Genomic DNA, 23,633 nt, shown 5'->3' with positions numbered 1-23,633 from the left:
ATATTTTGTATCATGTGAATCGGCACAGACATCTGTGCTGTGATAGAGAACAGCAATCCAACGTCTGATTGCAAACAGAGGCACATATGCAGCTCAAGAGGGAAACAGAATTTTCGTCACAACATATTACTTTTAGGTATCTTTGTCTTGTGGTTATAGCTCTGTTCAGTTGGTGGATTACCAATGGAATGACCTAGAGCAACATCAAATCCGCAAGTTTTTGTTCCAAACTGTCTGTTTTTAATGTCCTTTCAAGATGCCAGGGCCATAGGATAATGGGTAGGATTTGCTAACCTCCTTGGCCAGTAGCTCTATCTTTTTAGTTCTGGAAAAAAATTCTTATCTTCACAAACATAATATTTCATTATAGTGAATTTAGGACCCACTCTGTGCAACAAGGAGTTCTCAATTTCCATTAAGTCAATGGGAGTTCAAAACAATCCACACTTTTACAAGAGGCTTGAAGATGTAGCAATAAATGGGATTTAACTATGTGCTTACAAAAAGAAAAGGAGTACTTGTGGCACCTTAGAGACTAACTAATTTGAGCATAAGCTTTCGTGAGCTACAGCTCACTTCATCGGATGCATAAAGTGGAAAATGCAGTAAGGATGTTTTACACACACAGACCATGAAAAAATGGGTGTTTATCACTTCAAAAGGTTTTCTCTCCCCCCACCCCACTCTCCTGCTGGTAACAGCTTCTCTAAAGTGATCACTCTCCTTACAATGTGTATGATAATCAAGGTGGGCCATTTCCAGCACAAATCCAGGGTTCAACAAGAACATCTGAGGAACAGTGGTGGGGGGGAGGGTAGGAAAAAACAAGGGGAAATAGGTTACTTTGCATAATGACTTAACCACTCCCAGTCTCTATTCAAGCCTAAGTTAATTGTATCCAATTTGCAAATGAATTCCAATTCAGCAGTCTCTCGCTGGAGTCTGGTTTTGAAGTTTTTCTGTTGTAATATCGCAACTTTCATGTCTGCAATCGCGTGACCAGAGAGATTGAAGTGTTCTCTGACTGGATTATGAATGTTATAATTCTTGACATCTGATTTGTGTCCATTTATTCTTTTACGTAGAGACTGTCCAGTTTGACCAATGTACATGGCAGAGGGGCATTGCTGGCACATGATGGCATATATCACATTGGTAGATGTGCAGGTGAACGAGCCTCTGATAGTGTGGCTGATGTTATTAGGCCCTGTGATGGTGTCCCCTGAATAGATATGTGGGCACAGTTGGCAACGGGCTTTGTTGCAAGGATAGGTTCCTGGGTTAGTGGTTCTGTTGTGTGGTATGTAGTTGCTGGTGAGTATTCGCTTCAGGTTGGGGGGCAGTCTGTAGGCAAGGACTGGTCTGTCTCCCAAGATTTGTGAGAGTGATGGGTCGTCCTTCAGGATAGGTTGTAGATCCTTGATAATGCGTTGGAGGGGTTTTAGTTGGGGGCTGAAGGTGACGGCTAGTGGCGTTCTGTTATTTTCTTTGTTAGGCCTGTCCTGTAGTAGGTGACTTCTGGGTACTCTTCTGGCTCTGTCAATCTGTTTCTTCACTATGGATGTAGAAGCCCTCTACACCAACATTCCACACAAATATGGACTACAAGCTGTCAGGAACACTATCCCCGATAATGTCATGGCAAACCTGGTGGCTGAACTTTGTGACTTTGTCCTCACCCATAACTATTTCACATTTGGGGACAATGTATACCTTCAAATCAGCGGCACTGCTATGGGTACGTGCATGGCCCCACAGTATGCCAACATTTTTATGGCTGACTTAGAACAACGCTTCCTCAGCTCTCGTCCCCTAATGCCCCTACTCTTGCGCTATATTGATGACATCTTCATCATCTGGACCCATGGAAAAGAAGCCCTTGAGGAATTCCACCAGGATTTCAACAATTCCCATCCCACCATCAACCTCAGCCTGGACCAGTCCACACAAGAGATCCACTAGGACAGGCCTAACAAAGAAAATAACAGAACGCCACTAGCCGTCACCTTCAGCCCCCAACTAAAACCCCTCCAACCCATTATTAAGGATCTACAATCTATCCTGAAGGATGACCCAACACTCTCACAAATCTTGGGAGACAGGCCAGTCCTTGCCTACAGACAGCCCCCCAACCTGAAGCGAATACTCACCAGCAACCACACACCACACAACAGAACCACTAACCCAGGAACCTATCCTTGCAACAAAGCCCAGTGCCAACTGTGCTCACATATCTATTCAGGGGACACTATCACAGGGCCTAATAACATCAGCCACACTATCAGAGGCTCGTTCACCTGCACATCTACCAATGTGATATATGCCATCATGTGCCAGCAATGCCCCTCTGCCATGTACATTGGTCAAACTGGACAGTCTCTACGTAAAAGAATAAATGGACACAAATCAGACATCAAGAACTATAACATTCAAAAACCAGTCGGAGAACACTTCAATCTCTTTGGTCACTTGATTACAGACATGAAAGTTGCGATATTACAACAGAAAAACTTCAAAACCAGACTCCAGCGAGAGACTGCTGAATTGGAATTCATTTGCAAATTGGATACAATTAACTTAGGCTTGAATAGAGACCGGGAGTGGTTAAGTCATTATGCAAGGTAACCTATTTCCCCTTGTTTTTTCCTACCCTTCCCCCCCCCCCCCCCGCACTGTTCCTCAGATGTTCTTGTTAAACCCTGGATTTGTGCTGGAAATGGCCCACCTTGATTATCATACACATTGTAAGGAGAGTGATCACTTTAGAGAAGCTATTACCAGCAGGAGAGTGGGGTGTGGGGAAAGAAAACCTTTTGAAGTGATAAACACCCATTTTTTCATGGTCTGTGTGTGTAAAACATCCTCACTGCATTTTCCACTTTATGCATCCGATGAAGTGAGCTATAGCTCACGAAAGCTTATGCTCAAATAAATTGGTTAGTCTCTAAGGTGCCACAAGTACTCCTTTTCTTTTTGCGAATACAGACTAACACGGCTGCTACTCTGAAATATGTGCTTACACTTAAGCATGTGTTTAAGTGCTTTTTCTGAATCGGGGCTCTAACAGGCAGCTAAGCTGTGCAAGGGCTCATACACATCAGATCATTCTCGATATGCCAATTCAATCTCATTCTGATGTACTCCAGCATTTCTTAACAATGCTGCTCCAAAGGATTCACAAGGACACCTTCCCTACAAGGTCAAGTGAGCCATCTCCATAACTGTATACCTAGCCTCCACCTGCCCAGGAAATGAAATAATCCTATGGTCATTCCTCAACTCAGTCTCTCCACACTTAATACTGAGCACTGCCTCAAAAGCTTATGCTCAAATAAATTTTTTAGTCTCTAAGTTGCCACAAGTACTCCTTTTCTTTTTGCAGATACAGACTAACACGGCTGCTACTCTGAAACCTGTCATTCCCCTCCTAGATCATTCTATCTTAAATGGGCACTGACAGACCAGAGGGGATTCTTTCTTTAAAACTATCCTGAGGAACAATAATTTATTAGTTTGTGCACAATCTACAGGGCTGAGCTGACTTTAAATTCTACTTTTAAAATTGTGTTATTTAACCACCCAGTTTGAATAAAAGGGATTTAAGTAGCTGTGATCTTGGGGGGCGGCGGGGGGGGAGATTCCTTTTTTCACTTTTATAAACTGAATTTTTTTAAAAAAAAGTTTAATGGTAACAGGGCTTTAACTGGGTAAGGAATGGTGTCCCTAGCCTCTGTTTGTCAGAGGGTGGAGATGGATGGCAGGAGAGAGATCACTTGATCATTACCTGTTAGGTTCACTCCCTCTGGGGCACCTGGCATTGGCCACTGTTGGCAGAGAGGATACTGGGCTGGATGGATCTTTGGTCTGACCCAGTATGGCTATTCTTATTATTCTTATATTCACATTTTTTAGCCCATGCGCTGTTTACTGTCTACTTTATATTAACCAAACAGCAGAGTGTCAGATGAGCCTCAGCTCTTAAAAGCTAATTGTCCAAATGTTAACCTGCAGATCAGGAGAGATCAAGGTACTCTTTTTAGGGAGAATTGTTACTTTTCCATTAAAGCCAAAGTCAAGATCTGGTAGTATAATAATCCCTTCCATGGCAGCTGCTGCTGTTGTTTTGCGTCTCGAGATGGGCCCGAAACAAACCTGGAACCCCTCTGAAATTTGGGGTGTTTGAAATTCAGTCTAGGATCCTGCCTGGATTTTGTAGCTTGAGACTATCTTTACTTCCTTCACGTAACTCTCCTTTTACTTCCAATTCCAATGCCCGAAAGCCTTAGTTCTATGACTGAACCCTACTACTGAGGGGGCACCACACATAACAGGGAGTAGATCTTTAAGACAATACATTCAAATGCAGCATTATCTGAGGTAGATTAAACTGCACTAACATCTATTTCAGAAGAAAGATGTTCTGACAAAAGTAACCATGGTGTGTAACTTGAAGAAGCAAATCAAAACCAAAAAGAGACATGACTCTAGAGCAGCAGAAAAAAATATTTGGACTAATCCTTGGCCATCTTAACTGAGGCTCTAAAAAAAACCAAAAAAAAAAAAAAAAAAACTTTAATTAAAGTGAATTTCCTACTTTGCAAACTGCAAGCACCTAGCCTGGAAAATCCTTCCAGTGTCTATTCTTCCTAGAGCTCTTTATAGTACAGAAAGAATACATGAACTTCTGATCTTTAGAAAATGTATGTTCCTTATTCCTGGCCTGAAAATGCATCAAAAGATAGACAGAGGGGATGCGGGGAAACTGTCTGAAAATTACCTTTCTCCCTAAAGCCAATTTCAAATGTCAGATTTTTTTAGGCTGCTGATTGTACCCTGGCTCTTAAACAACAAAGCATGGTGTTGTTTCTTTACATTTTCCCAATGTTATTGAAGTGGGCGCTTTCAAGAGCAAAAAATAGCAGAATTCTCCCTCAGAGTACGTGAGCTGAGCAATGAGCATCCAAGCAATAGATAATCATCCCAGACAACAGGGGAGTAAGAAAAGCTGAAAATAATAAGGATTTTAAATATCTGGTCCCTCGGCTCTTATGTAAACTCTTCCAGTTCTAGCTGAACTTTTCCTCTATTGTAGTCTGAAGTGTCTCATCACCTATTCCACTCCGGCCTTTGGGCCTTAATTATCTGAAAAACATTCTTAATAAAATCAGAAATACTGCCTTAAAACAATGCCAATTCAAAATAATGCCTCAGATCAAACCCTTATGCTACCATGAATACTGTAGGACATAGGAAGCCTTACTAGGATCTCCCCCTCCCCCCCCCCTCCATTTACAATCAAGTCTCCTGGGTACTAAACAAACCCAGAAATGATTAAAAACTTCCAGCCACCAGAGGAGTGATTTATGTAGTAGTTGTAAAACTTTAGGCTCTGGGTAACAATTGCACTGCGCTCAAGTTCTGCTCTGTTTAGAAATATGAAATGCAATATGGGACTGTGGTGCTCCAAACAGAACTGGTAGCAAAGAATGTACTGAAAATATCTAGATTAAAAATTATCTTTATAAACCTGACCATTCACCCTTGTGTTTACAATTATCTGTGTAAATTTACAGTGATTTCAAATTGTCACATTAGCATGGTCATGTGCGTCCATATGTGTAAATAAGCTCAATTTATTCTGCTGTACAAACAGTAAAAAACCTCTGCACAAATGCACTCATTTGTTGCCAGCAATCCACCTAACAGGTCTGTTTCTTTAACAGATCAATTGTCTACCATGTTTTATCATCACAGGAGAACAGGTATTTATTACATAATGGGTTCCAATAATAGTGCACACCGCAATAAATGTGAAAATATATAGTTTCAACCAATCTTTCTTCACACATCATCTCTTTCAGTGGGCTCCAGTATTTCCTAAGATCAATGACATTTCTGCTTTGATAATTAACATTTTAGAAATGGAGCCTCACAGAAATCAAACAGCATTCTCTTCTCTTTAATGCTCAACATCTATAATTCGTCTTTCAGTTTCAACAGGAGTTAGCATTATTCTTCATTGTATAGAAATGTTGTTTTCTGCTGTTAAACAGCTGTTGTGCACCACCCCAGATATGGCTACATTTCAGTGGCAGGTGAATTAATTCCTGCTATATGATCTGTACAGCATTTTGAAATGAATCAACAGAATCAACATATAAAGTGCTATGTAAATCACCACAATAACACTTTCCCTGTATATAGCCCCTTTCATCAGAGGATTTCAAAGTGCTTTCAAAAAGTGGGTAGTATTAGTCACTTTTTATATATGAGAACCAAACATGTATATGACCATGAGGGCCTGTGTTTCCACTTGTTATTCTGAACCTCCTTTTTAATTCCTTTTCCTTCAAGAAGTCTTTCTGCCCTGTCATTAACATACATGTGTGCACCAGCTTACTCTTCATCAGGAGGCCAGTGTAAGTAGTTAATTCCAAAGCTATTATTGGGAGTGTGCTGATTAGATTGATGTAGGTTATGTATTTAGTCCCCTCTTCCAGCTACCACCATTATACATCCAGCCCAACCGTGGAAAACTCCAGATCAGTCTTGAGGGCTTACCCTAGATCTCCACTCAAGCAGCACATCACGGTTGGAAATCAAGGTCCTGAACCTAACAATGGCCCATTCACATTTAATGTGTCCTCCAGCTGGGTTTTATTGTCATTTAACCCTAGCAAAACAACTTCAGATCAATTGCATAGTTCCACCTGACTGGCTCTTGACTGTCTCTACAACCCATTTTTTGGCATTTTAATTCTGTTCTGTTGTTCATTGTTTAGCACCCTCATTCTCTTGAAGATCAAACCTACCTGGTGGTGAAAAGGGAGACGCATTGTCATGCTCATTCTCCTCCTCTTGATTTTCCACAATGATGTTCCCATTTTCAATATTTTCATGTTTCCCATTTTGAATCGTTTTGCTCATGCCATTGGCAGAGTGGATCAGTCGCTGACGCTGCACAGGAACAGAGACCAAAGAAACCAATGAAAAACTCTTAACTTTGCTAATCTTGTTCACCTGGTCAGCTCTGTTCTTTCAAACCCTACCGCCTTGGAAGCCCTGATCAAATTCTCAAATGAATCCTATTTTAGCACAGAGTAATGAACATGGCTCATTTGGAAGCATTTCTCACCTATGGCTTCAGGCCTCAAGCCAGGAGTTGGGCTCATACCCAGTGGTGATGCTGCAGTGCTGTACTGCCAGGACTGCTGCACTATCAGAGGTGCTGTCCTTCAGATGAGACATTAACTTAGGTCACTTCTGCCCTGCTCCAATTCCTTCCCTACCCCATCCCCCCAGGTAGAATATAAAGATCCTGGGACACTTTTCAAAAGGGTGAGGATTAGCCCTGCAGCATCCCTGGTCTGATTAAACATAAGGGTTTGCCCATTGCTTTTTTGGAGCACATGTTGCTATGCTCACTGGACTACAGTAGCTACAGTGGTTGCTATTCAAAATAAATATTCAACACATGATGAGAGCTGAGACACTGCACTAATTCCATACAGTTTGGAAAGGCATGAGCTGTGCTATCTTAGGTGGAATGATGCAATAACTATCGGCAAGTGCTGTCTTTTTAATGGCAGCTGCGCCAACTCACTTGAAAGTGCTTTACCATACCTTGAACATCAAAGGTGCTGCCAGCATGTGAAACAATTCTAAACCTAACGTAACTGAAAAGGGAACTGAAAGTAGAGAGAACTCAAATCCACAATACATTGCCAAAACTTTGGTGGTTTGCATACAGTGGAACCCACATCCAAACCACCTCTGGTTTGGGGTTTAGTTTTGCAAACTAAAAATACCAGCTTTCTGGCCATTTCACGATTCAAAAATACTTTCTTATGGATCAGCTAATTGGCTGGAAAGCAACCCAGTTGCTACTAAGTGGTTTAGCTGAACTTCTCCCACTCCTTGTATTGCACCAGAGAGCTGACTTTCTAAAAACATATTTGTGTATGGTTGTTAGTTGGATTTTCCCCCTCCCCTACCCAAACATGCCAAATTTCTGCTAAACTGCCATGGGCTGTTCAGTGTTCTATAGTCCTGGGAGCTGTGTTACCTCCCCTAGGTTACTGGAACTTGCAAGAACCTATTTTTCCTATACTTGTAAATCCCAAAATAAAAAAGGCCTTCACTTGGACTTCAAGTTACTCAGAAACAAAGGACGAAATCCTGGCTCCACTGAAGTCAATGGGATTTTGCCATGGACCTTGTCGTTTGACCATTCTCAGGACTTTTGCTGCAGGGTTATGTGAAAGAGTCTCTCGTGGTGACAACATGTTCACCAAGGGCTAATCTGAGCCTGTCTGAAGAAAACGTCCCTGTGAAAAGTCTGATCTGCTTTCCCCTTTGTTATATATAACTCAGGACTGTAAAGATTAACGCATTAGGCAAATGTCTGATGTTATTTGAAGCTCTGTCCAACTATTAAAACAATTAATAAGGTCCTATGGTTGATTTATCTATTATGTTATCTTCTCTCAGTTCACTACTCTTATAAGTGCTCAAATGCAATTCCAGTGGCTAAAGGGAAAAAAAAATTTCTTCTAACAAGAGGAGCTTCCTAATCTTTCCTCCCCTTGTGCCTTCAAGGGCCCCTCTTCCATAGTGACTTACCCTTCAGTGAAAAGGGCTTAGTATGACTCCTATCATCCTGTCCTAGGCACCAATCAGTATAGTCACTAGAAAGTGATTTAAGTCTCCGCTGCCCTAGGAGCTGAGTTGGAGAGTCAACTTGTGATTCCAACGCCAAAAGCATCACTATAAAAGAACACGGAGTGGAAAAGAGGTCCTTTGGCAAACCCCCTTCAAAGCACTCATTTGTTATTCTCTTAGTGAACTTACCTCGTTAATAATGAGCCTGCTTGCCATCCGCAGTCTGGTTCTGGGTCCAAATTTATTTGTAATCATTATTCGTAAGCCAGCTTCAGGGAAGCGGAATTTTGGGGGACTGGAGCAGATGATCTCATCCACCATTACCACAGGGTTTTTGCCATATTGCTGCTTTCCCTTCACTAGTGATCACAATGCCAAGAGTTAGTTGGGAAATTCATTTCACCAGGCTTCCCTTTGCCTAGAGTTGCCCCATTGTGACTCATGCAGGGGATCACATTTACCTGAATTCTTGAATTTGCTAGCAACAATCCCACAGTGTTTCTTGAGCTGCACAAATTTGATCATCATTGGCTCTCCCTTTCTACCTGATTCAGATCATGTGTTGAAGGGGGTTTTCACTATCTTGAGTGGATATACGTTGGTATGGGTCTCATCTAGCCATTCATCCTGGGCCACCATTTTTCTTTGTTTACAGACCATCACCATTCATCATGGGTTAGCAAGCTTTGCACAAACCACCCACAACTGAGAGAGCATATACAGCTCTTTGAAAACAGTAATGCTATCCAGTTTAAGGTGCTTAGCAGCTGTGCAGCCTGTTGCCTCTTCTAGAGGCCTGTCAGGGTCCCTTAGTGTTGGGTTCCTAGTCCCTGCAGAACTTCAATTTAATTGAATAGAATATTATCAATATCTTTAACAATATGGGATTTCAAACTATTCAAATTTAACACTATTACTTCGGGATAATTGTTATAATTGATCCTTTAATACAAAGGAACTTTAAAATTATACAAAGAGTTGTGGTACGGTATTACAATAATAAAAGGCACTATATTATACTAGGAATCAATACAAGTGTAATCAAAGGCTTCTTAAACTTAACAAATCCATGCAAGTATTTCCATAAATGCTACAAACTACACATAGCAAACACAGCAAGGCTCAGCAGACAGGAGACATACCCATGTGCAGTTAGAAAACAGGGCAAGAAGTATGCATGTGATTGAAATAAAAATTATCCCCTGAGTAAGGGGATAAGGGGGGGGAGAGAAAACAGCATTCTTTACTGTTTGGGTTATTGCCTTTTTTTTTTTTTTTTTTGACAGCAGGTTACTTACATTAAGAGGAACAGAATTTAGGAGGCAAAAGTGAAAGACAATCATTAGTGCATAGTTTCAGCCAGGAAGCAAAGGAAATTTGGGAAAACATTCAACTCAAACAAAGGAATTAGAATTGCTCTGTCATATAAATGCATAGAAAGCTACATAGTTATTGAGCCTACATCTGTTATTCACTCCAGTGATTAAATATTTTTGTTTTTTCAGGATGAGGTCAGTTTCAACATACATGTGCAAACTACATCATGTATTGCAGCTCTGCAGCTTGTAACATCTTCTAACACATACGTTCTGGGATCTGAGAACAGATCCTCCCATTAACATTCACCCCCCAAAAAACCCCTGGATGAGATTGTAAATCACCAATACACCCCTTTACCCTCCTGTGCTTGAGCCTCTTGGTACTGGGGGAGGCAGAACTTTACAAGACACTGTTTTGTGTTTCATTAAAATGAGGCTTTTGGTGAGGGCATGGTGCTCACATGAGGCACATAAAGATATCTTTAAGTTTCAAAAGAAAACATGTTCTACTCAGAGGATCAGTTAAGTAGCTTTGGCCTTGCAGTTTAATGTACAATGAAGGATGAAACTAGGAATAATTTTGTATTGGGTGAAGGTAAAGCAGCAATTATCCTCCCATTCCCAATATCTTCAGCCAGATTTAATGGAATATTGCAGTGGATGCAAAATAATGAGCAGTGCTCTTCTGAAGGCTCCCTAGGAAGTGATTGCACTGAGGCTATTTTTCCTGTGAAGCAGTGTACAGCCAAGATAGCCTGAACACTCACAGTTGTCATCTGACTCTCATTTAAAGGAGACTCAACCATAGCAGCCTAACATTTGCTTTAGTCGAGAAAATAAATGTTTGACAACAATCCTGATAAAGAAGAAAGCCCGGATACTTTGATTTAACGTAGTCCTGCTAGACTAGCAGCTCTCAAGTGAGTTTCTCCAGTGACGTCTCCAAAGCACTCCTTGATCACGCAACTTGTCAGTGAAAACACCACGGAAGCACTGCACTAATTCTAGGAGCACTAATGCGATTGTGGCAAAACATGCTCAGGTCAGAATAGGGTGACCATACTTTCCCAAAGGGAAAATGGACATGGCTCTGGGCCAGCCCAAGGCTCCTCGTCCCCACACGGGGCTGGCCCGAAGCCCCCTACCACCTGCCTGCATGGGGCTGGCCTGGCCCAAGCTGCTCTCCCGAGCCCTCCCTCCCTTCTGCTCAGGGCTGGCACTGCTGCTCTTCCACCTCCACCCGCACATTCCTCCATGCCCCACTAGGGATTGCGACCCACTTTTTTTGGGCAAAACTGGACATTAGTCCAGTTTTCTCTTACCAGCTGATGATCAGTTGGCAAGAGAAAAATGGGACAGATGCCCAGTTTTGCCAAAAAGGTTGGGATGGCTGAGACAGGGCTTAAAAAAAGTGACTGTCCCAGCCAAAACAAGATGTATGGTCACCCAAAGTTGGAAGGACCTTTGATGAATTACAGGGTAAAAACCTCAGCATTGAGGTACAGTGCACAGATTATGGGTGTATGAATTACTGCAGCCCCAAGGCTGACAGCACATTTATTCTGCCTGTTTTTCTCTTCAATCTGATTCCATCTGCTTCTGGAGACTCATGGCCCAGCTCCATATGGTCCAGATGGGTTCCATTTCACAAAATGGCATAAGTGGTTTTTACAAATAAAGGAAAAGCATTTTCTGCAGCTCCTTTGTACATCCTGCAAGGGGAATATCCTCCAGCCATGGTATTTTCTTTTCACAAATAGGCAAACTTTCTGCTCATCACTCAGGATCTGATGCAAAGCATACTAGAGTCAGCGGAAAAACACTCGTTGACTTCAACAGGCTTTGGATCAAGCCCTGTGGCATCTAACCTATGTTCAGTACAGACTCACACAACACACTCTTAGCAAGAGTTTTCTGCTACCAGGGAGGAATCAAACCCATGCCATCTGAGGGGAATGTGGGTCAATATATATAAAAAAAGCCCAGAGCACTGAGCACGGTGCCTGTACTTTTAAAATGGGAGCATTATTAACAGGAGTACAAATCTTTTGCCTTCACTTCTGTGTATAGAACTCGTCCTTGAAATGGAATTTTTCTCAGGGTGAAAAGCTCTCTGTATGAAAATCCAGTAATGGAACCCTTTATGTTTCGCCAGTGGAAGCTCTTGAAAGTAATAAAACGTATGAGCATCAAAGGCAGCTGTACAGTATGTGAACCTCCCTTTTATCTGCACCTACAGTAACAGAATTCACATCACCAGTATGAAGAAAGTACCTCACTGAGAGCAGCTGTTCTTTGTGAGAAAATAATCAGACTTGGTATGTATGGTCAGGAGCAGATTAAGGTCAGATCCAGCCCATTGAACCCTGGGGTGGTGTAGCAGTGGATTCTGAATCTTGTTAGCCACAAGTAGGAGGCAAGGCAGCAGGCCAGCCGATGGCAGCCTCCCCACGCCCACTCCCCTCCCCCCCCCCCCCCCCCCCCCACACCTGAGAACTGTTGGCAGTACCTGAGGAAGATGGAGTTCAACTCAGGAGGAAGCGAGCCAAGAGCAGGCCAAGGCAGAGGCAATGTCAGGGCAAGTTCTTGCCCAAGAGGAATGAGGTGCAGCAGGCAGCCATGTGACTGTCTGTAGGAGAAGGATCTTGTTGCCTGATGCCTGAAGTTGTGAGGCAACCTGGATGAAGCACCTCTCCCACTATCCAACACAGTTCCTTCTCTGTCCCCTCATCTTTATCCCACTCGTGTTTTCTCTTCCTCTCTCACCCGAGGCAGGTCCACTTCCTTCCCTTTGTCCACTGTCCCCATGGTAATGCCTATTCCCACACTATCCCACCTCTGATTTCTAGTGGTGGTTTGGTCCCTCCCATGTGGTCTCAGATTGTGGCTGGGGATGAGGAAGGGGAGAAGCGTCAGATATAGGGAGGGGGTTGGCCTCAGATTTCAAGACAGCAGAAAAGTTAACAGAGAAGAAATCTGTTGTGGGGAAAGTTTGAAGAGAAGGAAATTTGGGTGGATCTAGGCTATTTTAGCCTCCTTATGTAAAGCCTCTGAGAAACTCAAAGCACTTTACAGACATTAATTAGTCCTCACAACATGCCCATGAGGCAGATAGCGGTAAGTAACTATTCAATATTATTAGCCCCAATTTACACAGTGGCTAGAGAAACTGAAGCTTAAAAAATGTGTATGACTTGGGTAAACTCACACAGCAAGATAGCATCCGTACCAGAAACAGAACTCAGGCTTTTCAACTCCTAGGCCTGCATTCTAACCATCTCCCTGGTGGAGCAGACCAACCTCAACGTCCCTTGAAAGGACTCTGACCAATTAAGTGATATGCAGCGCTGCCCATCTTTTTGTCATATAGGAAGATTATTCTCTAACCCTGAGTAAATCTCCCATGCATCCAAGAGAGAATGGATAGTTCACTATGCAATAGTCCTTCTGTTACCTGAAGATCCAACATAAAGAAGAATCATAATACTTGCTACAAAGTGATTTTCTCTTAATCATGCCATGGCTTCATATAAAAAATGAATTTATTTGATTATTAATATTTATACTACAATAGTGCTTATGACCCCAGCTGAGACCGGGGCCCCATTATGTTAGGCACAGTACAAAAACATTGTAAAAGACAGTGCCTACTCTGGACAGCTCCTAATCTAAATACACAAGGTAGAAAAGGGGAGGGGGCATATTCATACTGCAAGTCTGCGGTGAGGTGGATTGACCCAAAATGCATTGGGCAAACAGAGCCTTAGCCCACCTCTCTCATACCACTAGCCGCCCTTTCCAAATGTTGCCCACATTTCAAGGAGATGCAGCTTCCTGATACTTGAAGTTGCTTGCAAATAATGAAGCAGCAAGACCTGACTAGCCAGGAAGGGCTCAAGGAGTGAGAGGGGCTGAGCCTCACAGGCAGCAAGGACTTAGTTCTTCAGACAGGAGGGGATATAAACAGCAGACAGAAGGAAATGCAGCAGAGCTGAAAGATTCTAGAAGAACAAACATGCTGACTCCCTCATGCTGTAGTGGCAGCAGGAAACCATCTTCCCCTTTCCCCCCCACTTTCCACATCTGTTTAGGAACAGACCTTGCTGTCCTAGTATTCAGACACAACCACACATTAGGATGGTTCCTTTTGCCACCCTGGCCATTGCACCCCAATGCAAGTTTCACCTACTGCCTGGAACTTAATTCTTACACATCTTAAAGTGAAAATTACCTTCTGCATTCACAGCAAAGAATATATTTCACTTATGGTTTTATAACTCATTCGCCTATTGCTGAACCAGAGAGTGGAAGACAGCAATGCTGCAGGTGTACCAAGTAGCATGTTTCCATCACCTCTAGAAGAGAAGTATGATTCTCAAAGGCTTGGCTGCACTGAATTTGTCAACTTAACCCAATAAAAATGTCATTGTCCTTCTTGCTTAAGGTTGAATATTATCACTGTTTTGATCACCATTGGAAAAAAACCCACCCACGCTGTATGTCAACTCTTTGTCCAACTCCTGTCTGCTCAGCCTTACCTTTCCATAGCAATGGCATGGATGGGTCATCATAGCTTATGTCATAACATTCATTACCATCTTCCAGCTCATTGCTGACTGTGTTGCCATTCCCAACGTTCATGCTTTTGATGGTGAACAACTTTTGCATCTTCACATTGTACCTGAAAGTGCAAAAAGATGGTCTCTGAGACTGCTGGATTGTTGGAATACTTTTCCAAACTCCCAGGCTGATGCAGTGTAACCCAGCCCACAAGGATTATTTTGTGACAACTAACATTACACTAGGAAAAGCCAGAGAGTATCAAACTCAGTACTGCAGGAATGACTAAGCTTTGCCCACCTGAAGGCCATTTTATCAACCTGACAGAAGAACAAGGACTGCACCTAGCTTGCAGGCTGCAGAAAGCAGGTTTAATTCAGAAATAAGTCTCATGGAGGACATTTAGCTCAAGGTGAAGCATTACATGCTGGATGTGAAGCCTCAGAAGTCTTCATGTCTATATTGAAGAGCATGGCTGCAGCAGCATACAGAATAGCATTTGGCCCCCAGGACAAGTTTTGGACATGCTCAATCTACATCAAGGGATCTTGAAGCACATCCTCTGTATACTGAGAGGTTTCAGTATATACAAGGGGCTCTTCTGTCCCCTAAGAATTTAGTTTGTTCCACCTCATGGGACATTAACTTTATGGGGTTTCTAAAAGGTACTGTAAATATACAAGCAATTAGATTTCAATGGCGTTCATTTAAATGTATGTCAGACACAGATGCCACATTGCATATACCCCTTCCTCTTAATAAGGGTTTCACCATAACCTCTTCACGTTCTGCAGGCTGTAACAGTACCATTACACAGCAACTATTTTTATGACATCAGTCCTGAGCTGCTCTTCTCTTTCCTTAAAGGATTACCTCCTTATCTCTTAACCCTTATGAGCAGCTTTCCGATTTAAATGCCACCGTTGAGGAAGTCATTTAAAATATTTATTTCACATTATAATGCATGTTATCACCCTTTTGACAGAACTGAGAGGGAAGGATTTCTGTTGCAGTGAAAACTGCCAAGCAATGAGGACTTTATTTCCTGGGGAAAGAGGAAAATAAAGCCATAATCAGGCTCTGCATTGCCAATGAGCTGCTCCAAGCAGATGCAATGTCTTTGGGGGTTGGCTTTGTGGGCTAGGGGTCTGTCTACACTGCAGTCAGGAAGTGTGACTGTAGCATGTCTAGACATACCTGAGCTAGCTTTAATCTAGCTAGTGTAACAACAGTAATGATGATGAGGCAGCGGCTCGGCTATTCGGGGTCCCAGGTGGGCAGGACTAGCCTGTACTGCCATGACTTCACGGCTATTGTTACTTGAGCTAGCTATGATCTAGCTAGATCAAAGCCAGTTTGGGTATGTCTACACATGCTCCAATCACACCTCCTGATGGCAGTGTAAATATACCCAAAGACATACTCACTATGCAATGGACTTTTCAACAATGCTGTGCACCAGCATACAAGAGCTCAAGCTGTGATTCTCAGGAGGGTTCTCTCACCCTGTTGACTGACCGGGACAGCACTGTGGGGACAGCTGGCTAAGCCCCACCATGAGAAAGAATCCACCCTATACTGACCCTTCTGGCTGACCTAGTAGTGGTGCTGATGGGCTCAGGAAGGCCCTAGTGTTGAAGGGGAAGTTGAGGTCACACAGGAGATGGTTTTGGTGGGCACAAGGGAGGAGTAAATGGGAGGGCGAGAGACAAAAAGGGGGTACCGACTTCTCCATCTCTTCAGCTAAGAAGACTATACCTTGTCTCCTCCCAGGGGAAGGATGATTCATAGACTCTGAGGAGGAGTGAGGGTGAAAGATAAGGATAAGGGCGTCAATACATGACAAGTCTGGCAGGGGATGTTCTTGTGGTGAATCCATGCTCAGCTGGCTGCTTGGAGGCGCCTTAACATGGTCACTCCACAGAGGTTACAAAAACCAGGACAAACTGCTGGTGTTTGTAAAACTAACAGGGATGCTTGGACAGGGCTCTAGAACAGGAAAGTTTCCAATTGCAAGGACCCACAGTTACTGATGGTGGTAAAACTGGGAGGGCAAGAGCAGCCCTCCAGAAAAAAGCCTCTAAAATACATTTGTGTCCTGTTTTACCCATAACCTCCATGCTACTTTACAGTCATGGAGCTAGAGAATCCATTTTTTTGACCTTTCCCCTCAGCCACCTCTTAGACCTGCTGTGCCCTATTATACAACAGAAAATAAACATCCGAAGATTTGCTGCTGTCTGCAGTACATACTCCAAGAGTGTGTTGATCTAGTACAAAAGTGGGGGATGTAAGACAGGGAAATCAGATTGTTGGAATTCTCCTCAGCTGGAGATCAGAGCATGATGCAATGCCAGAGAAACAATCACCAAATTACAATTAAAAAGCACAGAGAGGGGAGAAGCACTTACTTCATGATAAGTATGTAGAAGAAGTACATAACGACGAGTACAAGGCTCTCCCACCTCAAAGAGAGAAAAGGCAAGGAAAGGAATTAGTAGGGTCATGCATGCTGCTGTAATCTTATGGTATTTTCAGTAGGAATGTGCCACGGGTAAGCAGTATGGGAAGTATTCTCTGCCTTTGTGTGCTCTGAATTCCCAGTGGTAACATTAGAGGCAGTTTCCAGGGCCCGGAAGAACAAAACTCCTTTGGGATTTGAACACCACACATATTATGTATATTTAACTTCAACATTTTAGAGCTGTGTTTGAGCTATGGAAGACAGAGCTGCACCATGCCAGAAGCAGTGACCAGAGCCATTCCGTCAGCAGAGCTCATCATGCACTCTGGAGTGGCTCTTACACCTTCTTTCAGGAGATGCAGCTTCTTCTTCCGCAGATCCAGAGTTGGCTTGTCAGCTGGGGTGGGAAGGGGAGTGAAGGAGGGGAGGGCCTATGGTATGTGGCACCACGGAAGTGCTAACACTTCTCTACAGCTTCATCTCAAAGAGCACTGCAACAGGATTTTGGCTGCGCTTGGTGCAGGTGTGTAAGGGGATGAACGTGCTTCCTGCACCCTATACCACACCCTGTGTACTCAGGCAGGAACAACTGGGGGTGGCTGTTAATGTTTTCTGGTTATTAATTTTTCCTTTAGTTTTCACTATTTATCATACAAAAATACTAATTAAAGACAGAAAGTGGTATCTTCCCTGGGACAAATCCAGTGCTCACTCACACCCCATTGGCCTCACTGCCATTGCACAGGGTGTAAGCACTGAATTTGGCTAAACTGTGATTGTAGGTACTGATCAGTCACATGGAGAACACACTAATTTGAGAAATTAACAACACAACTTACCATACTATTTGCTCATCATTTATGAACTGGAAGAAAAAGAAACAAATTGACCATTTCTCCTGTCCCACTAAAAACTGGTCAGCTGCAGTGTACAGCAGGCAAAGAATCTTCACAGAGGCATATTTATTTATTTGCTATACTGTCATTTCCAACCTGAAGCTACTGGAGCTTTCTCCTTCCTACTCTTCCCATCCCAAACCTTCTACAGTACTGCTGTCAACACTGCAACACCAACCCTACAGCCAAGATTTGGGCCTTTCTTAAAGGCTGCTATTAAAGTCACTCAGCTAAATGATGCATGAGACACACACACACATACACTGCATATGTTTGAGAGTGAGCAACCATGTGTCTGGAAGACAGGTAGGGGGCTCATAAAACAGTGAGGTCTCCTATTTTCCAAGACCAAAGGCATCAAGTCCTTTCAAAATTTGCTCCAGAATCGCTTCTCCAGCCATGCAGCCACACAACTGGGCTGTCAGAACAGCAGGTGATCCCAATTTAACTCCATTTTATGCCATCCCTGTGATTGAATGGGCCATTGCTGTTCTATTTTTATTATGAATAAAATAAATTAAGATGACTCTCGCCCTACCTGCTACCAAATACTTAAATATAGAAATGTAAGAGTTACTCACTGCTTTGGAAAAATATAATAGTCATTTCAGCTATGCCCAAACCTTGCCAACTAAACTCTGCCTGTACTGGCAATTTATCTGTGTGACAAGCCTAATGTGTACTAGAAACTGCAGATAACCGCCACCCTGCCTCTTTAGTATGGTGTGCAGTTTCTAGATCCCAACATGCTCCAAGAGAAGCTACTTAGATCAGAATGGAGCGCTGCACGCTGGGACCTGTAGTTTCTGCAAGGGAGTGCTTAATTTGTAATGAAAGAGGTGCTGGGTCTCAAGCAATTTTTTCCCTTTAATAACTGACATGGCAAGCCCAGAGGTGCCAGGGCTATGAACTGCCAAGCCTAGAGGTGCCAGGGCTCAGCCATGGCATGAATTAAGCACCACTCTCAGGTATACCGTTGGTCGGATTTGCAGTTTTATGGGCTGACTTTGGTTACGGGTGTATTTGAACATGCCAGCCTTATTCCAAAGGGCTGTATGAAGTTCTTCTATTTGAGCCCTTACTCACCCTAGTGTACCCTTATTCCTGTGACTAATTGATATCAGTGGGACTTCTTATTTGAGGAACCACTTAGCAGTGCAAACAAAGGCTTCTCAGTCTGTCTCTTTGTAATTAAACCTCGAAACATAAGAAATGTTAAGAGGGACACTTACAATGATAAGAAGGATCACGGAAACTGTGTAGTACACTGAGTCCCTAAACACAGACCACCAGGTGAGACGAACCACCTGGAAAGAAGCACAGTTTTAGCCGACAAACAACAGTGATTTCAAAAGTTTTCAAGTAAAACTAAGAACTTGATCTTAAAATATTTAACTGCATGAGTAACTTTACTTATGAGTAGTCCCTCTAAAGTCAATTGAGATCTAATGGGGATACATTAAAAATTACATGCCTATGTGTTTGCAAGATTAGGCCCTAAAATGTATCTATAATTACCACCATTAATAAAAACCTTATAAATGTCTCCATTAATTAAATGTATTTCTTACTAACGGTATTTTCATTGGTCGTGGTTTTAGGTGAACAAGAAGCAAAGTAAAACTTGCTGCAGTTCTGCAAGTGATCAATTCTCTCTTAATTTTATTTCGGAGGTATATCAGATTTAATAAAAAACTGTGATATTCAGAAATGCTTCCTACGGAGAAGGGTGATCAAATGCTTTAGAGTATAAATAACTCTCCACAGGGGTCAGGAAGGATTTTTTTTCTCCCCGTTTATACTGACCAATTGACTGAGGACATAATGGCACATGGGAAGGAATCATCTTCGTCTAAATATCAGGTACTGTCCACTTTGGAAAGCTGAGACAACCGCTATTTTGCAACATTACCTGTTTGTAAAATGTGTCTGAATTATTTCTAACATGATCACTTCCCTTGTCTTAACAACCCTTTCATGCTCATTTTCCATTAGCGTTCCAATATTTCTCAAACATTTTCCATGCAAAAGAAAAAACTAAGCAACAGAGCCAAAAGAAAGGTAACCTACTAACCTGTCCCGCAAATATCCCACAGACACCAATAATGCAAAGGATGTTGAAAACTGCTGACCCAACAATGGTCCCAACTCCTACATCACCATGAGTGATAAATACACCTGGAAAGAGAGTAATACAGTCACAATTAACCCCTATCACTTCATTACTGGCAATGCCTATTTGTTCAAAACGGGTATTAACTGTGAATAACAAAAATCTGTGATCATTTAAATGTTTAACCAAAATTAGGTCAATAATGAGTACACATATCAGCTGCACCTTCCGAAGTTTTGGGGATAGTTAGCAGCTATTTTGTATGCATATTTTGTCAAAGGGAGATGTAAAACACCTCTAGTGACATCAGAACTCTACAATCTAACTGACTTCAAATGTTACAATAAAGCAGAGGAACTTTCCCCTGGACAATTAACATTTAGATTTCTGTCCCTTTAACATCTGCAGGGACGGCACTACCTTCAAAGAACTCCTAGCCGCCACCTTGTGTATAGTCTGGGTGCACTCTTGATAGGACATATGATCTAGTGGGTTGAGACTTGCCTAAGACTCGGAAACACAGATTCAATTTCCTGCTCCACCACAGACTTCCTGAGTGACGTGGGCAAGTCACTTAATCTATCTCGGCCTCAGTTATTCACCTATAAAATGGAGAAAATATTATTTGCCTGCCTCACAAGGGTGTTATGAGGCACTCAGATACCAGGGTAACAGAGGCCATATAACTACCTAACATGACAGAGGCCAAAGAAGAATGCTCCCATGACCATTCTGAAGCTTTGTTTTTAGCTAAAACAATCCTGTTTGACACACAGACTTTGATATTATGGATCCTGTGATGCTATCACATCCCCTCTATGTAGGGGAGTGTATCTGTAGATTAGATGCCTTGGAGTAGATAGATGATATGGCCTTATGTGGGCTTTACTTTATTTATGTATATTCTCCTTAAAAATTCTGCTCTCATTGATGTCAATAAGGTTGCACAAATTTAACTGAAGGAAAATTTGTTCCAGTGGATGGCATTACAAAATCTCAATTTTCACCACCCGGGTATGTTTAGTACAAGTTGTATCTTCTCAAACCTTGAGGAGAATGTGTGGTAGTACAGTACCATTGCTGCAGGTTTTGAGTATTTAATGGTGTCAGCTGCAGAATGGAACCCCGCAGAACATCAGAATCTAAAACCTGTTAACTCAGTTATCTCCTGCTCTAAATATAGGGAAGAATGGTGGCACTTTCAGATACCACTGCATGGGAAACCACTCAGTAATACAGAGGGGCAGATCTTCAGCTGGTGTCAATTGTCATAGCTCCATTGAAATCTAAGATGAGGATCTGTTCCTGACTTTTAATTTGTTTGCAGTGTTGTTGTAGCCATATTGCTCCCAGGATATGAGAGAGACAAAGTAAGTGAGGTAATATCTTTTATACAAGGTAGAAGCTTTTGAGCTACACAGAGCTGAAGAAGAGCAGAAGTTGGCCCAATAAAAGATATAATCTCACCTCCTGACATTTTAATGGTAACTGTTGCACATGCTATTGAGCAGATCCCTTACCTATAACAGATGCAAATAACTCTGGGGTCGAGCTTCCTGCAGCCATGAAAGTGGCTCCAGCAACATCTTCACTCAAGTGTAATTTCTGAAAGAAAAGTACCTATTACTTCAGCATTGCTGGTCTTTTTACATAGCACGCTTTTATAGTTACAGATAGAATCCTTTTATTTTCTCTGTCACAATACCGTGAAAGAATGAACTCCCACTATGATACAGCTCAAAGGTTGAAAAAGCCTATATATGAGATATAGACTACATGCTTTGGGCACATCAAATATTATAATGTACGTGGATAATATTATCTAACTGGTGTCCCACTAGGCTAGGGGATAAATATTTTAACTAACCAAGCGGATTAGAGAAAGACCACTCAGATGGGGATTCTAGAAGGTTGAACGCTCAGGAATGAACAGTTTTTAGAGTGAAGTCATGAGTAATTCAAGAGTTAAAGGGATACCAAGCTTGTAAAATTTGGTAACAGAAGTGAGAGTAAAATATAACCTATATGAATATGTCTTGCAAATAGTGGGCCTGATTCTGATCTCGCTTATTCTAATGTGAACTCCAATGAGGTATATGAAATTAGACCAGTGTAGAACTAGAGAGAGGACTGTGTCCCACAGACAGATCTATTTTTGTTACACTGCTTCTTGAGCTCTAATCTGAATGCAGTTACCTTAGAGCTTTTGATCCAGAGCCTCAGTTGGTGTAAATGCACCTAGCTCCACAAGTGGGCTAGGCCTATTCACACCAGCTGAGGATCTTTCCTTTACACTATAAAGGCAATATTATGGGAAAGTTTTTCTTTTTTGAATCTCTAGACTCATCTTTAATATCCCATCCCACTTCCAAGGATAGAAGAGTGCCTAGTGATACATGAAGCAGGTCAGAGTATTTTTCAGGCACTCTGCAACATTCTGAGCTGGCAGGAAGTGCTTCATAAGGAACTCATGGCATAGAAGCACAATGCACAGCTCTCTAAGATGATCTATCAGCAATAACATAGCTGATAGAGTTCAGCACAGATGTGTTAACTACTCTGGATTCTTGTTAGCTGTCTAGCATTCTGGAGATACCTAGACAAGCAGAATAGATTTTATGAAGGATCAACAGCAGAAACAGCAACATTATGATACATCTTATATATCATGTATCTAAAAGTATGCCGATAGCACATCTGAAAACAGCAAGTATTCGCTGCTACAATCTATTCTTCCATCTGTTCTCCTGTTGATAAGTATATGTAACTAGTACTGTTGTTTGTTGGAGTTCTGCACATGTGTCCAGAGGACGGGAAAAAAGATGCCTTTACTAGCTAGAACAGCTGATCAAAAAATTTCTGTTAATATGAAATTATGTCAACCCCCCCATCTCCAAATAAGGTTTTCTATTTTACAATCAATTCTATAGTTGGTTGGAAAATTTTCACCAAAATAAATTTTGGATCAAAAGTTTAATTTTCCCCCTATCCTGGTCAATTCTAACTAGTATCTGATTAATAAGTTTGTAAAGTGCTGTAAATTAATGTTTTACTATAATAGCAGATTATTATTTTTAATTGTATATATTGTGACAAAGTTCCTCCTCTACCTTGGTGGGTCTTGCGCTTATTGGCGGATTTGCTTGCCTCGGACATTCACGGCAGCGCTCAGTTTGGCCGTTCTCATGAACCCACAGTCCAGGTCAACTCCTGTGTCTGATCAGGAGTTGGGAGGTTTGGGGGGAACCCAGGCCCGCCCTCTACTCTGGGTTAAGCCCAGGGCCCTATGGATTGCAGCTATCTAGAGTGCCTTCTGGAATAGCTGTGTGACAGCTACAGTTCCCTGGGCTACTTCCCCATGGCCTCCTCCCAACACCTTCTTTATCCTCACCATAAGACCTTCCCTCCTGGTGTCTGATAATGCTTGTACTCCTCAATTCTCCGGCAGTACATTTTCTCACTCTCAGCTCCTAGTGCCTCTTGCTCCCAGCTCCTCACACACACGCCACAAACTGAAGTGAGGTCCTTTTTAAACCCAGGTGCCCTGATTAGCCTGCCTTAATTGATTCCAGCAGCTTCTTGAGTGGCTACAGGTGTTCTCATCAGCCTGTCTGCCTTAA

The 23,633-nt window shown here is 42.3% G+C and overlaps 1 protein-coding gene across 2 annotated transcripts in view; it reads right to left on the bottom strand.

Annotated features, from left to right (window-relative positions):
- The window catches only part of SLC24A4 (solute carrier family 24 member 4), a 135,560-nt gene that overhangs the window by 22,076 nt on the left and 89,851 nt on the right, over nucleotides 1-23,633 (bottom strand). The window contains exons 5-12 of one of the 2 annotated variants that reach the window (XM_007055439.4): nucleotides 21,534-21,618; nucleotides 19,975-20,078; nucleotides 19,133-19,207; nucleotides 17,844-17,869; nucleotides 16,952-17,005; nucleotides 14,519-14,661; nucleotides 8,851-9,020; nucleotides 6,813-6,957 (exon numbers count right to left, since the gene is read on the bottom strand). In XM_007055439.4, the coding sequence (XP_007055501.4) occupies nucleotides 6,813-6,957; nucleotides 8,851-9,020; nucleotides 14,519-14,661; nucleotides 16,952-17,005; nucleotides 17,844-17,869; nucleotides 19,133-19,207; nucleotides 19,975-20,078; nucleotides 21,534-21,618 (802 nt within the window). The remainder of the gene's footprint in view (nucleotides 1-6,812; nucleotides 6,958-8,850; nucleotides 9,021-14,518; nucleotides 14,662-16,951; nucleotides 17,006-17,843; nucleotides 17,870-19,132; nucleotides 19,208-19,974; nucleotides 20,079-21,533; nucleotides 21,619-23,633) is intronic. The other variant, XM_043547988.1, reaches the window with a different exon arrangement.

The sequence above is a fragment of the Chelonia mydas genome, chromosome 6 (assembly GCF_015237465.2).
Source record: "Chelonia mydas isolate rCheMyd1 chromosome 6, rCheMyd1.pri.v2, whole genome shotgun sequence".
In the NCBI taxonomy this organism is placed as follows: domain Eukaryota; kingdom Metazoa; phylum Chordata; order Testudines; family Cheloniidae; genus Chelonia; species Chelonia mydas.
Note: the sequence above shows the minus strand (reverse complement) of the source record. Positions and strands in the feature narration are given on the sequence as shown.